This window comes from Lipophrys pholis (assembly GCF_963383615.2).
Source record: "Lipophrys pholis genome assembly, chromosome: 17".
Taxonomy (NCBI): Eukaryota; Metazoa; Chordata; class Actinopteri; order Blenniiformes; family Blenniidae; genus Lipophrys; species Lipophrys pholis.
The window spans coordinates 11,707,065-11,722,956 of NC_137643.1; the positions used below are offsets into that span (position 1 = coordinate 11,707,065).

Sequence of the window (15,892 nt, forward strand, 5' to 3'; positions counted from 1 at the left end):
TTGTGTTATCTATTTTTATAATCTCCAACAGGTAAAAAAACCCAAAAAACAAAAACACCATCCTGTTTAAAAGGTCATGATTTTATTCCATTTATTAAAAAAAGAAAAAAGAAAAAAAAGAGCTAAGTTTCAAAATATGTATTAATAGCGATATCTATGCTAAAGGTTGAGTATGTTTCTGCAACACCCACTCACAGTCTTACTCTCTGTCTTTCTCTCTGCCTGTATCACAGTTAGCTAGAGGCTGTTGCCGCCCACACACTCCGTCCTGACAGCAATTTACATTCAGAATAGCCCGTTGCGAACACATCCATGTGTTCTGATTTGTCACGTTTGCTTAGATCGCTGCATGTTGCGGGGAGACTGCTTTTAGTGGGCAGGTGGCGATGTGACGGATGTTTCCCCCTGCAAAGGCCGTTTCGGTCTGCATTGTCTCTCGCTCTCTCACAGAACAAACTGAAAACGTCTCCTCCCGTCGAGGAAGATTCCCCCCCCCCCCCCCGTCCTGGCAGGGCCGACAGGTTTCGACCGCCTCGCTCACACGCGGCAGAAAACACAGTGTTACTTTGCGTTTCTCTCTCGTCGTTATTGTGCAGTTTTATGCCAACATCTTCTACAGTTCAAGTAGGAGCCCTTGGAGTTGTTTCCATGGATACCAAACAATTAGCTAGGATTGAGAATAGAACCTGGAGAGAAGCCTATTTACAGGCTTTAGGAGCAGGAAAATCATCGGATGACAGAGTGTATTCATTCTCTGCTGCAAAGAGAGAGAGAGAGAGAGAGAAAAAAGACAACTCCTTTGGGTAATAGGTAATTTAGAAAAAGGCTCAACAGATCAATCACACGTTAAGATGAAAGAGCTGAGTGAGGATCATTGTACAGCTTGATCACGCTTAGACACGTCACGTGTGCTTGTCATCTGCACAGCCAGTATACCTGCTTTGTTCATGAAACAGTGGTGCAGTGGATCGCAGTCTGTCCTCACTGTGAGAAGACCCTCGGCTTGAGTCCAGGCTCGATGTTTTTATTTATTTTTTGCCGTGTGGCGTTCCCGCTGCATGTCTGTGGGTTTAGGACGAAGGGAGAACATGCAAGCACAGGAAAAGTCTCCAAACTTGGGATTAAACAGCTGGTTTTTCTCCCTTTGAGATTAGACTTCTAACCACTAAACTATCCATGTGCATAAACAGTTTGACAAAATGCCTAGAAATAAAACAGGTCTGACTTTATTGAACACATTTGAAAATCATCTCATGTAAAGGCTGCGTTTTCTCTTTTGACGGGGCTCATTCTGCCTCCTGTTATTACAGAGTCCAAACCGTGTGTGGCTGGAAGTAGGACACCTATTCAAAACCAAATGACAATCCCCCCCCCCCCCCCCCCCCCCTTTTTTTTTAGAGGTTCAACAAGAGAACAAATTTTTGTTGTGCTCATAAAATGTCTTTATAGGATACAAAAACTACTACAAGTGAAGTTTGACAGTATTGGTTCTTTTTTCCCTGCAGACATAGCACCTCCATTTCTATAAATTAGATCTGAGACAACAGCTCTGCAGCATGACTGTATGTTGAGCAGGTAACACGATGTACCATCCAGCTTCTTTGAAGATGGCAGATTGAGATGGCGTGTCTTCATACCTTGATCCATTAATTCAATTCGGAGATAAAGAATTACACAGCGTACATGTATTTGTTCTTTTTACAGGTATTCATTGTTTATTTTTGCATTTTAAATCGACACGTATTTACTGTTCACTCACACAATAGGCTTTCTGCATCACTAAACTAATGTAACGTGGTCAAAGAAAGCAGTGATATAACATTTTAACAAAGCCAAAGCAAAATCATGAACATTTATCCTACTTACTGCATTCAGTGGAGTTTCTCTTCGCCTTGCTCCTTCAGCTGCCAGTGCCTGGAATATCTCGCTATCAGGGCCCGCAATATAGGCTTGAAATGACTAAGTGCTGCTACAGCGCAGCAAAGTCCACAGTGCAGGAAAATAGCACACAGCCTGACACAGTGAACCTGCCAGGCTAAATTCAGGGCAAACAACACCCGATTTATGGACAAATCTTGAAATAATCCATTTGATTTAGAGGGCTGAGGACATATCAAATGTCACGCACACATTCCAGGTACAGGCACAAATGATTGCTGAGCACGCTTTATCCGGGGATGTTCTTGCGGTGAGGTCAGAGTGCAACTTGGACAGGACTGTAACGCATTGCAGAGACACAACTTACTGAATATGATTCCTGTGACACAGCTGGAAGACGACCAGATAACTGAAGATGGAGCACGTTTTACTGAACTAAAGCCTTATTTATAATGTGGTTAAAGTTCACAGAACAGAAAAGTCCTCCAAAAGTTCACTTTCACACTTTGTGGATGTTATTATTAGACTGAATTAGTAAAGCTTTGCCTTCTTTCACCAATACTTCACTTTGCGCTTAAGATGGAAAAGTAAAAAAAGGCAGCGCTGCTTCCTAATGGTTTACACACTTTGCATGTCCTTTGATTGTGTGAGGAAGCTTATACACAGAGAGAACATGCAATCTGCACACAGAAAGGCCCAGGCTATCAAATCGAGGTCTTCTCCTTTGGAATTATAAGAAAGTGATGACTGCCCTCTCTGGAAGAAAGCAAAGAACTGTGAGTTGGAGATTTCAGGAAGAAGCGCCTTCATTGCATTGTTAATAAAAACCTCTCCTATATTTCTTCTGCTCGCACACAGAGGTAAAGATTACAGCGTAATATAAGATTCCGCATCCCCGGTGGTCAACACACAGCCACGTAGAGAAATCACAGGAGATGATTCCCTGAAGACAGTTGCTCATGCTTTTATAGATCCATGTTCTTTTTCAGAGTTTGTACTCACCCGGAGTCAGACTAAGACCATCCGTTTCAACATGACTCATTGGAGTCTTCCTTCCAATATAGCTCCCGCATCAGGCCTCCGCGTCAGTTTCCGCCGGCCCCGGATACAAAAAATTTCCTGGCGACGGCTGATGAAAAGTAGCCGCATTTCCAGAGAACATACAGACGTCTTTCACTCTGTCACAGTCTTATTGTTGTTGTTTTTTTTTTTTGGGAGGGGGTGGGGCAGCTGTAGCTGTTTGTTCTCGTTGGTGTCAAGCTTCAGCTTGAGCTTCATTGTCCTGGTTTCCTGCTTGTGAAAAGTGTTTGTGTTTCCTAATTCTGTTTCCCCACTTCTAAATGTGACTGAGGCGGCTGTGCGTTGGAATTTACTGTGTTATGACCGAGTCAAGAGGTCCTATGATTTGAAGCGATGATGCACAATGTGAAAATGTGACATTTCAAAAATGTTATTCAACATTATAGTTACAGTATCTGTTAAGCCCTTTATGTAATAATTATGCAATACTGTGCCAATGTGTTTTATTCTTCTTAGAGCTGTTGTTTGAATTCTCAGCAGTGTGTGAGCACTTTGTATTGTGAGCCAGCACACAGTTAATTGTCAGTCACACCTCTTTCAACGATAATAAATTGAATCTGTTTTGGCACCAGATTCAATACATTAAATATTTGGATAAGCCTGAAAACGACATCATTAATTTGATTTTCTGTATTTTTTATCTTGCTTGCCAAATTAGTGTCGCTGGGGTTTATTGACACATGCTGCATTGTGAAATTTGATTGCATTTATATATGCAGCCCTACAGCAACATGATGAATGACAATCGCCATAACACAGCAGCTAATGAATTTGACTTTCATGTCGGGCTTCTGAAATAGTAAGAGACCAATGAAAGCAGTTGGGTAAATAAAGACAAAAAAACACAGTGTTACATTGAAGACGTACATTTTCCATGTTGCTGTAAAGGTTTAAAGTCTTACCCTTTGTTTTTTTTTATTGTTTACTTATTTGGCACTTTTTCCTCGTAGACCAATCTCGCAGGGCAAGTTTTGCCTCTGTAAGACAGTCCAGCATGGAGACACCTCCGAATGCGACCCCGCAGCCCTTCAGACAGCCGGTGAGTACGGTCAAGTCACACCAGGGGCACGAGGCACACGACAAAAGCTTTCAACGTCGCAGACTTATTTTTAGCCCCACTGGAAGCAGCTCGTGGACTAATATCGTTGTGCTGGCTTTGATAAAATGACCTTATTTCTTTTGGTTTGTGCAATTTTCAGAGTTTTCTCAATCGAAGGCTGAAGGGCTCCATCAAGAGGGCAAAGAGTCAGCCCAAACTGGACCGGACCAGCAGCTTCAAACAGATGATTCTGCCCCGGTTTCGTAGTGCCGACCAAGAAAGGTAAGTCACCTCTGTGCAGCGTTTGTATGTTCCCAGGTCTCATCATCCGTTTGCTGAATTCATGTCTAATTGATGGCGTGGATGTACCGGTGTGTTTTTTAGGGTGAAAGCCAATAAGACAGATTTCTGGGTGAGCTCAAGGAAAGCAAACTGTGGTGTCCACAATTCATGGTGGTCTTCTTTAATCCACTGAAATAAGGTCATCTACCTCCTTTTTATTGTGCAGTTTGAATGTGCTCGGATACTTCTTCAGTATTATGTATTAAAATGCCCTACAGCGTCGATTTGTGAGTGTCGTAGGAGGTTTAATGGTGCAGAGACGACATATGGAAAAGCATACGTGGAACGTAAACTGCATGAAGAAAGGCCTTTGATTTTTTTTTTTACTTCTTCCTTCTTTGAGAGCTGACGTAGCGCCTCGCAGGAAAACATTGGGAAAGAGTGTGTACTTGTGTGTGTGTGTGTGTGTGTGTGTGTGTGTGTGTGTGTGTGTGTGTGTGTGTGTGTGTGTGTGTGTGTGTGTGTGTGTGTGTGTGTGTGTGTGTGTGTGTGTGTGTGAGAAATGTAGAGAAATGGGTAGATGACATTCAGCAAACTTCCCCAGCTGGAGGTGAATCACAAACGCCGTGGTTGGCTTGAATATTAGCAAACTTAAGATGGATAGTGCATTGCAGCTGACATTACTGAGCCGATCTACGCTGTTAGAAAATCATAACAATTAATGATGGTGTTTTTGCGACGGCTGACTTGCAATCAGATGTAGTCCCTGCATGTTAGGGACATTTGGAGCGTACACACCCTCCTGCAGAGTGGCTCCACTAATGTTTCTTTCAAAGATCATTTACACTCATGGGTGCATTTCATTTTTCTTCAATATGTTTGTCCTACGTCAACAACTTTATCATTGGTGGGTGTGAGCGTTTGGACTTTTCTGTTTATTTTAAGAGGTTGTCATTGAACTGTGGTCATAAGTAGCTGCAGCTCAGTTGGTAGTTCAATGCCGATTCACTCCTCGTGTGTGTGTGTGTGTGTGTGTGTAAATGTGACAGTTTAAATCACTGAGGCTGCTGAAGCAGCACCCATCTGTCTTCCATACAGCTTTATCCAGGGTAGCAAGCGCTGGAGCCTGTCCCAGCTGACTTTGGGAAAAGGGCAAGATACACCCTGGACAGGTTGTCAGTCCATCACAAGGCAAACACACACACACACACACACACACACACACACACACACACACACACACACACACACACACACACACACACACACACACACACACACACACACACACACACACACACACACACACACACCCCCTCGGGGCAATTGAGAGTCACAATGTCGCCTCAAAAGCATGTTTTTTGAGGCTATGAGAAGAAACAAGAGTACTTGGACAAAACCCTCACACATAGAGGGAGAACATACAACTTCTTCACAGGAATCTAGGGATTTTCTCTCTGTGAGGCGAGAACACAAACCACTCCATTGTGCGGCCCTTCATAACCCCACAGAGCCCTGCAGAAAGTTGGGTACACCTTTTTCGCTGGGTTTACTGCTGCTTTGGAATAGCTGTGAATCTTTGTGGGGAGGTTTCTTGAAAAGGGACGCTGGGACCAAACACAAGTTTCCTTTTGAGTGTATTATATTTTATACCTGCTGAGAAGCTCAAAGGAAAAGGTGCAAAAGGAGCCGTTGCAAAGTTAGAACCGGATTTCAGCGCCACCTTTTAGATTTGGACGACATTGAGGCATAGAGCAAAACAATAACAGATTCTACGTTAGAAGATTCTTTCTTCAGTAATTTTCCAGTGAGAACTTGCGATGTATTGCTTGATAAATTAGATTTTCATACTTTTTTGACACATAGAACTTCACTTACATTTCAAAATATTGATCTATTCAAAAAGATAAAATGGCAAATAGCTATAAGAGCTATTAAATGAATATGCTGGTTTCCAGGCTGAACTGGATTACTGGTTAGCTGAGATTTACTTACTTTTTAAAAAAAATTAAAGCGATTGAATGCACGTGCAAATGACAATGTATTAGAAACTGTAAAACACACAAGAGTGAGTCCTGGTTTACTGTACAGGAGTCTCTCGTAAAAAGCCGACTGTGACCAGTGTGGAAAAGCAGTAAAAAATAAACAAACCTATCCATTTTTTTTTTTATAGAAACATAATAAACAAAATAATTTTCAAAAAGTTGAATATTAAGAATATCATAAAATCCCTTCCATCTAGACAAATCAGTAGATTAGGACTGATCGCACACAGAGTAAAAACAAAGTCTGCTACTTGTCCTCTTCGGCTCAATGCACTCAATGTAATCAGTGTAGTATATCGAGCAGCATTCATCCATTCATTAATGCATACGTGGACTGTCGTTCCAAAACCAGCGAACTTGCCAGTTTTCAGGATTAGTCAATGCACTTCTGTTGCTCTTGGCATCCCTCTGGTTGTAGTATGCCTCAAACGTGACTGAATCTGTACTATACATGACAAACTGATCATCATCAAGACATCATTCACAAAAAGACATGTTGACTGAAAACAAAAAAAATATAGGTTTTCATGCACTGTGCATTCATGCTCTGCATCGGATGCTCCTGGTTGTCTTGACAGTGGATCTTATTTAATGTCATTATTTTAACACTAGTGACGAATTCTTGGCATCAGAAATGTGACCAACAACTTCCTAATGGTTATGACTGACAGTTGCAGCGTGATTGGCACTTTCGTCAGCGTTCCATTTTGTTTACAGAATGTGTCTAATGAGCCTACAATTGCTGCTATTTGGTTGCTCTGTGATTTTATTCTTTAACAGTTGGCCTCTAATTGGCTCACACAGTTTGCTGTCCTCACCAATGTGGTGCTCTCGGCAGTTGCCAAATCCGCCTCTCCGGCCGTGCCAGCGCTGTCTGTTCTTTATAGCGAATACCCAAGTCAGATTCTTACACGAGCATGGCTTTACATTTTTCTTGGGTGGGTGGGGGGGGTTGTTTCTTTAGTCCATTATTCGTGGAGTCCAGGTTGTTGTGTAACGTCAGGAGCCTGTTTTGTCCTGGTGCGGCTGCAGCAGAGCGTGGATGGATCTTCTACCCTCCATTCTGACTGTGGCTCCTCATCAAGCGCTCTGACGAAAGCAGAGCCCGGATGAATGAGGGACAGTGCCTTTAGTGATACCTTCACAGATGGCTCCGGGCTGCTTTCAGGCAGCGACTGAAGATATTCATTAGAGCGATATTAATAGCAGCATTACAAAACAGTTTCTCCAGCCGCTGCAAGGCTGCCATCAGAGCTGTGACGTGTTGCAAATTAAGGGAAGAGGTGCAGGCGAGTGAAAAAGCTCATTGAATGTGGAACACGTATCATCAGTACTTAGAGAAGAGGACTTAGGTCTGTCTGCGCAAAGGATTAAACAATACGGGCCTAATTATATGCACATTTATTTAAATAAGTGCTCCTACTCTCTGGATTCATGCATTTTTTATGGGGTTTTCATATTGTACTACTTGAATTGTTGTGAGATGCAGATTACCCTGAATTACCCTGGGCAGTTTGGAGCTCTCGTGAAACCCATGAATGACGGAGCCATTTTTTAATACTTTGACAGTAATAAACTTTGATTCAAATCCAAGCTGCAGTGACATGGACCGTAAGTAATCCAATTAAATGTGATCCAATTAAAATTATGTCACATAATCAGACTAGTTATCCTAAATTGATGAAGCCACTTGATTCAGTTATTTCGAGATGTATGCAACGCCACTACGTAACGCCACAACGTAACGCCACAACGTAACGCCACAACGTAACGCCACAACGTAACGCCACAACGTAACGCCACAACGTAACGCCACAACGCAACGCCACAACGTAACGCCACCACTTAATGCCGTCTCGAAACACCGTCTCATAACGCCACCTCATAACGCCACCATGTAACGCCACAACATAACAGTGTCTTAGAAAGCCGCTTTGTAATGCTGCTTCGTAACGCCACAACATGACACCACAACATGACGCCACAACATGACTCCACAATGCTCAGAGATCCACAGTGGTGACCTGTCAGTGGAATTCCAAGCTGGGAACATCCAATCACAAGTCGTCTTCTCGAACCTCTAACAAGCAGCAATGTTTCTTTGTTGTTGCAGTTTCTCAAGCGTCATTAATCAAATGAAGAAATCCATCTTTGATATCGGCGGGTTCCCAGTTAGATGTGAAGTCATGTCATCAATGGTCAGCATCACAGTGCAAAGCATTTTAAGGATTGATCCAGTGATTGAATCAGATGGTCTTCATTCTTTTTAAAGAAAATAGGGAAATCTGCTCACTCAGTCAAACAATTTACTCAGATTGACAAAAAAGTGACCGTACAAACGCAGCCGCTCTCTTTTTTTATTTGGTGTCGTCGGTTTAATAATGCAAACATACAAACTGAATCTGCCTCCTGTAAGAGAAGGTTTGTGCCTAAGAGCCTCCTGATGGAAACCGCAGAACCGCTCCACACTTCAGGCATCGGTGTGATCTCTATGGAGCTCTGGATACGATCGCTTGCAGCACTGGAGGCTCTCATGACAGCTGTTTCTTGTTTTGTATTCTGAAGTGAGGTCAGATCCCGGCGGATTCCTGCTTGCGTTGCGATCGAAATTTTATGCAGTCCTTGCACAGACCAGTCACGAAGCACATATGGGAAAGACATAGACGTGGAGAGAGCAGCAAAAAAAAAAAAAAAGGGTACTGCTGACAGCACACTTTGCTTCAAGCCACGAGAGAGACGTAATAGACATTTTCAGGGCAGGTGCGGACGTCCAATGAGATAAACGGTGTATCATTTAGCATAGGACGAGAAAAAACAACAACCCTGAAAACAATTGTGCTCCCAATGATTGATGATCCTGGATGCAGGAGGCTCCTTCGAATGTATAAATGAATTAAACCGAGATGTTTGGGCCAAACGTAAAGGTGTTGGAGTTAAAGAGGCTCTCATCCTCAGCCGGCGCACTTTCCCCTCGAACCAGAGCTGCTCACCGCTGCCGCAGACAGCTGCCTTCACAGCCGGCTTTGAGTTCTGCCCACACATACTTAATTCACTCAGTAGTGTTAAGTTGACTTTGCTATAAACCCGCAGCATCCAACTTCACACTCTTAGCTTTCCAGCGCAGCTGCTCTGCCTGTGCTGCCAAGTGGCTTTACCAGAGTATTTTTTGTGAGTGCTGCCCTCTGCCAGCGTCGGCGCCTCAGACCGGATGATTCACTGCAGATCGACATTAAAGCTGCCCTTAAATTAGTGTTCCCTGTTTGCTGTATGATTAACATGCATTTCTTCAAAGCTGCAACCCTCCGTATTTTTGTCTCCTATATTTAAACCCAGCGTGCAAATCTTCGTGCAGATGAACCCCACATGTGGAGCAACCACAGAGTAGCTCAACGTTTACCTCGCGTGTTTGCTTTAATAGGAATAGAAACAGGAAACAAAGTGTCCCGTTATTTTTTCAACTTGGGCTGAAACCTGATTAGAAGCTATCATAAGATCGAAAATTTCAGATGAAATTTTGGGTGTGCCTGCTGCTCGTTGCCTAACAAAGTCCCATTTGCTTTCACTGGCAAATTTTATTTGTTTATTTATTTATTTGCAATTCTTGCATTTCTTTGTGGAAACAGTCCACAGCCCAGTTGTCGTTTTTTGATGTGCTGCTTGTGTACGTGTTCCCATTTTTAATTTCATTTCATTTCAACATTCAAAATTCCATTCTCTTTGATTGACAAATCTGTCATAGTTTTTTGCATTTATATACATATATATATATTAGAACTACGACAAAGCTTTGTACTGTTTTAAATGTGTTTTTGATATTTAAGTACGTGAGGGTATTTGTTTATTTATTTATTTTACTTCCTGAGAACTTACAAAGAGCTTATCAAATGTTTGCTGTCAGAACAGTGCAAGGAACATCGCAAAGCAGCAAAGAGCAGCTGCATAATAGAGTGGCTGAGTCACCTTTATCGCTTAGTATATCGGTGTTGTTTTAAAAACAGTCGATGCAGGCTGACATGGAAGGAGACGCATTGAAGAGCAGGTTTTGATCCCCTTCCATGTGAGCTTTGAGTAGCAGCTCATCAGTCACAGCACGGCTCATCATAGTCAGGTATGTTGCGGGAGGATGAGCCTCCCATCCCTCAAGTACTCATTTTTGTTCTAATACCAGATATCCCCAAGTGTTTCCCAATTAAAGTCCAATAATCCTAGTTTATCTATATATGTAGTCCGCAACTGCCACGACTGTTACACTTAATATTGGCTACAAAGGTTTATCCTGTCCCCCTGACCCTCAGATTTTTCCTGATGCTGGAAGTTGTCTAGTGTCCCCATTAATCTGTAAACCACTGTACTAAATTGAACCTAACCTGACAACCTAAACACACCCTGAGGCTAATGTAAACACACCCATGGTGCGTTTAAGGAAGATTAAAGGAAATCTGCCTGTTCATGCTGTGCACCCAGTGATGGAATCATCCACGGAGAGATCTCCAGCTAGAAACACTCATATCTATTAATGAATTCAAAGGTATGGTCAGGATTTATTCTAAAAGGGTGAATTTTGTTAGTTTTCTCAGTAGTTTTCTGTGCTTTACTACTCTGTTTTAACTTTTCCTAGGTTTTACATTTTGTGGGTCCTGTCTAAATACCTCAATGTTGAAATACTGGTCAGATTTAAGACATTTGAGGGGTCCTAATCATTTCTTCTAACTCTTAGCATGAAAGACAATAATCAGAAATCATAAAAAAAAAAAAAGTGTATTTTTTTATCTAAATTAACTAGTTTGAGAAATGTATTTTTGGTTACATAACTTGATCTTTGCCATCCGTATCTCACATCTCCTGCAAAACGATTTACTGGCTCACATTGTAAAGCTTCAGCTGCACTTAAAGGGCAGGCACCCACTCAGCTGCTTAGACACACACACACACGCACGCACGCACGCACGCACGCACGCACGCACGCACGCACACACACACATCATGCATGTTGTCCCGATAAAAGGTTTAATTTAGTTCTCCTGCTTTTTTCCCCTCTGCTCTCAGCTGCAAAATGCTTTTCCTCGCGACATTTTTTTGATTCGACACACTGACCCTGCTTCACCTTTTCTGCTTCCAATTCCACCACTTTTCTGCTATTTGATAGCGCTGCCCTGTGCCAAAGGTTACTCTATGATCAGCCCATTTTCCACCCTCCGTCCCTCCACTTCCATACTGCCGAGCTGTATTTCTTCCTCGGGTCAGAGCAACATTATGTTTCTCGTGTCTTTGGTACATTTTTGTGACCGTAGAGACAAACACAAGGAGTTGTATTGTCAAACCGTCCTCCACTCTGAGCCACTGCGGGCCTCGAGTCGACAACAGACCAAACTGAAAACACAACAAGTGAAAATCTGGAAGCTTTAACAATTTTTTTTCTCCCTCTTTATAAAAAGCACGGAGCTATAACAAATCATGGCAGGAGACACACATGAGCACTTTTTTTTTTTTTAAGCTGTAGTGATGCGTGACACATGAATCGAAAACAGCAGAATAATTATATCTGACTTCTGAAAGTGACTTTCTCTTTCTCCCCCCCCCCCCCCCCCCCCCCCCCCACCACCACCCCCCACCCACCCATTAGGACTCGCTTGATGCAAAGCTTCAAAGAATCCCACTCCCATGAGTCCCTGCTTTCTCCCAGCAGTGCTGCAGAGGCTCTGGACCTAGTTCTGGATGAAGATGCCATAATCAAACCTGTCCACTCTAGCATTTTAGGACAAGAATACTGCTTTGAGGTCTGTTAAGTGGTTTCACCTTTCTCGTCCCTGTATTATTATCTTTAACCTACGATGGTAGTGTTGCAGTTGTATCTTTTCTTTCTTTTTTTCCCTTTGTTTTTTTAAATAAATTACATCAAAATATTTGTGATTAAATTTGAATCTTAGACCTGGAGAGACGTTTGTGTACATCTCCCTTTTTTAGGCGTTTACAAACTGCCATTTTCAGACTCTCTCAGACAGAAACAAGCATGGCGAGTATTTTATCATGTCTTCTATTGGTAATCTAATGTTGAAGGTTAATGGTAAATTTAAACTGAGTTCACAATAAATTCAACAGAAAAAAAAACCCTGGTGATCATCAATGACACAACGATAAATGTGACACTGGCGGTTTGCAGTTTCCCGTGGAGGTAAAGTACAAGACCAGGTTCACGTCTTCCATCTCCTTCTCTACTAAATTTCAACAATTTCCGACCTGGTTCGCTGAGTTAGGCTTTTATCAGCACTGGTGTTATGCCACGACCTGCCGCACTGAATTACCTCCCCTCACAGGATCACTGTTAGTGAAGCGGTTGCTGTAAAATAGCGAGTTTAGAAATGATTGAATTACTCAGAGAAACCTAAAAAGCACCAATTGACCCTAATGTGCCATCAAAATGAGGTGATGTATTTTTTATTTTTTATTTTTGCAGTTGTTTCGAGTTGGTCAGATGTGGATCCCCTGTTTTATCAACCCAAGTGTGTAATATATGATAAAATTAACCCCCCCCCCCCCCCCCCCCCCCCCAAAAAAAAAGATGATCGCGGTAGCGGTTGTTTCTAATTTATTCACCAGGAATTACACTATTTGATGAAGGCGAGCAAAACCCAATGATGAGGCGAGAGATCTCACATACTGAGCGCCGCACAAGTTGTGTGCCTTGACAAGTCGTGGCAGAGAAGATTTGACCTCTCAGATGATTTACCAAATGAAGGTCTAAGCAAAGTCGTTTGTTGTCATTTTGAATGTGAAAAAACCCCCAAACAAGCTGCAAATGGACAGTTTTTGTGCAGTTTATATTTATATAGATCTATATTTTATAATATTTAAATTGTACTTTTATATGTTTTAAAACTTTTTCAAATGTTCAGAGAAGATATTGATTAACCGTAGACATCTTTCAGAAAGGATTAATCCTACAACACTGCCCTAAAACTAAGGTAAACATTTATTGGCTACTATGCCGTCATTTTACTGGTCAAACCCACTGAATATCCGATCTTTCGGTTTGTGACCTTGATTCAAACGGCAGCATTAGACGTAGCCATTGTTTTGATTTAGTCATGGGTTGTTTTTTATTGTCATTTGGAGATTTCCATGAGAAAAGTACATATTAAGGTAAAAGATGAAAAAAGTTGTTTGGCTAAAAATGGGAGATGCACACAAAAACAAAACCCTGTACCGAGCCTTCAAAGGATGAGGTACGGTGGTTTGTTTGGACTCGGGACAGAAGATGTAACTATAAAGATGAGTTGGACTGGAAGAAATTGATCAAGCTCCTCAGTGCTTAATGATTGAACAAAATTAGTTTATATACTTGATTGTGGGAAATCATGTTGGCCATTTTGCTTATCTTAAAACCCAAAGGTGAATTTAACGGCAAAAGTGATCAATTAGCAGTGGGAGCTATTGTTTGTTGCCTCCGCGAAATGAATATTTTATGGGCCTGAATCCACTATAATGAGGAGTTCTGTCTGCAGGTAACCACCAATTCAGGGACAAAATGTTTTGCCTGCCGTTCAGCTTCAGAAAGAGACAAATGGATTGAAAATCTACAACGAGCGGTCAAACCTAACAAGGTAGATTCAGTTCCTTTTTATTGTCCCACAAACACCGGGTGGTCTTCCACTCTCATCCATGACATATATATCCAACTAATGAAGGGTGGGACATTAAGAACAGTTATAATCCAGTAACAGAACTCCTCGTTTCAATTCCAGGATAACAGCCGACGGGTGGACAATGTGCTCAAACTGTGGATCATCGAAGCCCGAGACCTCCCGGCTAAGAAACGCTACTACTGCGAGCTCTGTCTGGACGACATGCTGTACGCACGCACCACCAGCAAACCCCGGACCGACACCGTCTTCTGGGGCGAGCATTTTGAATTCAACAATCTGCCTACCATTCGTAGCCTTCGTTTGCACCTCTACAAGGAGACGGACAAAAAGAGACGCAAGGTAAAAGGGGAATTTCCTATTTCACTGCGATTGATGGTCAGTTGATGTTGAAAATACGTACTAAATGACATGGAAACGACAATGTCTATCGTCCAGGAGAAAAGCACATACCTTGGCCTTGTCAGCATCCCCATATCCAGCATCACGGGCCGGCAGTTTGTCGAGCAGTGGTACCCAGTGATACAGTCCAGTGTGTTGGCCAAGAGCGGCGGTGTGGGAAGCACCAAAGTCATCAACGCGTCACTGCGGGTCAAATCCCGCTACCAGACCATGAACATCCTCCCGATGGAGCTCTACAAGGAGTTCGCCGAGTACATAACCAACAACTACCGAACACTGTGCGCCGTCCTGGAGCCGCTGCTGAGTGTGAAAAGCAAAGAGGAGGTGGCGTTCGCTCTGGTGCACATCCTCCAAAGCACAGGGAAGACTAAGGTAAACCAATGGTACCTGGTTCAGGCTGCGACCATCTAATTAATTTCTGCTCACTGCTACTTATCGCTGTGGTGTTTATTACAACAACAACAACAAAAAAGGTTTTTGGTGCAATCTCCTCTCAGGAGTTCCTGTCAGACATGGCGATGTGTGAGGTGGATCGATTCATGGACCGAGAGCACCTGATCTTTCGGGAGAACACACTTGCTACAAAGGCTGTGGAGGAGTACCTCAAACTGATTGGTCACAGATACCTCAAGGAAGCTATAGGTGATGTTCCCCCTGACTATCTTTACTATTTGATTATGAAGCGACTCTGCACCTATATCAAGTGGCTGTCACTGTGTGTGTTTGTGCGAGAGACAGAGGAAATATGAAAACGTGCTTTGTAAATATTTACCATTCACCTCAAGGGAAATTACATTTTATTTAAATAATATACAGACTGACTGACATTTCCATAGAAATACCATCTTACATTTGGTAGACTAAAACCCTAATGTGACATGAATTGTTGTTAAATCTTTTTCATTCACATCTTCAGTGTCAAAATAGTGCAAAGGTCACCTCAGCATATAAGAATGTTTTCTTAACTTTGTCGTTTCACACAAGGTTCATTTGTATTTTCAGCAACAAAGCTTAATGACAGTGTGGCCTTTGGCTTTCAGGTGACTTTATTCGAGCCTTATACGAGTCTGAGGAAAACTGTGAGGTGGACCCCATGCGTGTCCCACCGTCAGTCCTCGCCGACCATCAAGCCAACCTTCGCATGTGCTGTGAGCTGCTACTCTGCAAGATCATTAACTCCCTCTGGTCAGTTTTGCCCACACAGGTCAAACTCTTGTTTTGCACAGTTTTCCTCGACGTTTGTTCAAAATGAAACGTGCTTTCCAGCATATTCCCCCGCGAGCTGAAGGAGGTGTTTGCCTCGTGGCGAGCCAGGAGTGCCGAGCGTGGACGGGAGGATCTCGCCGACACCCTCATCAGCTCCTCCCTGTTTCTCCGCTTCATGTGCCCGGCCATCATGTCGCCCTCCCTGTTCAACCTGATGCAGGAGTACCCCGCCGAGCGCACGTCCCGCACGCTCACGCTCATCGCCAAAGTGATGCAGAACCTGGCCAGCTTCAGCAAGTGAGAGTCCCATTGCACCCAAT

At 42.8% G+C, this 15,892-nt stretch overlaps 1 protein-coding gene across 1 annotated transcript in view; it reads left to right on the forward strand.

The window, feature by feature from the left end:
- LOC308123160 (ras/Rap GTPase-activating protein SynGAP-like) overlaps positions 1–15,892 on the forward strand; it is a gene marked incomplete at both ends in the record, with an annotated part of 41,945 nt that overhangs the window by 6,078 nt on the left and 19,975 nt on the right. Inside the window, 9 exons of the mRNA XM_080485492.1 lie at positions 3,909–3,997; positions 4,158–4,279; positions 11,948–12,101; positions 13,827–13,925; positions 14,046–14,306; positions 14,403–14,738; positions 14,864–15,008; positions 15,407–15,551; positions 15,633–15,869. Of these exons, the coding sequence (XP_080341618.1) occupies positions 3,909–3,997; positions 4,158–4,279; positions 11,948–12,101; positions 13,827–13,925; positions 14,046–14,306; positions 14,403–14,738; positions 14,864–15,008; positions 15,407–15,551; positions 15,633–15,869 (1,588 nt within the window). The remainder of the gene's footprint in view (positions 1–3,908; positions 3,998–4,157; positions 4,280–11,947; positions 12,102–13,826; positions 13,926–14,045; positions 14,307–14,402; positions 14,739–14,863; positions 15,009–15,406; positions 15,552–15,632; positions 15,870–15,892) is intronic.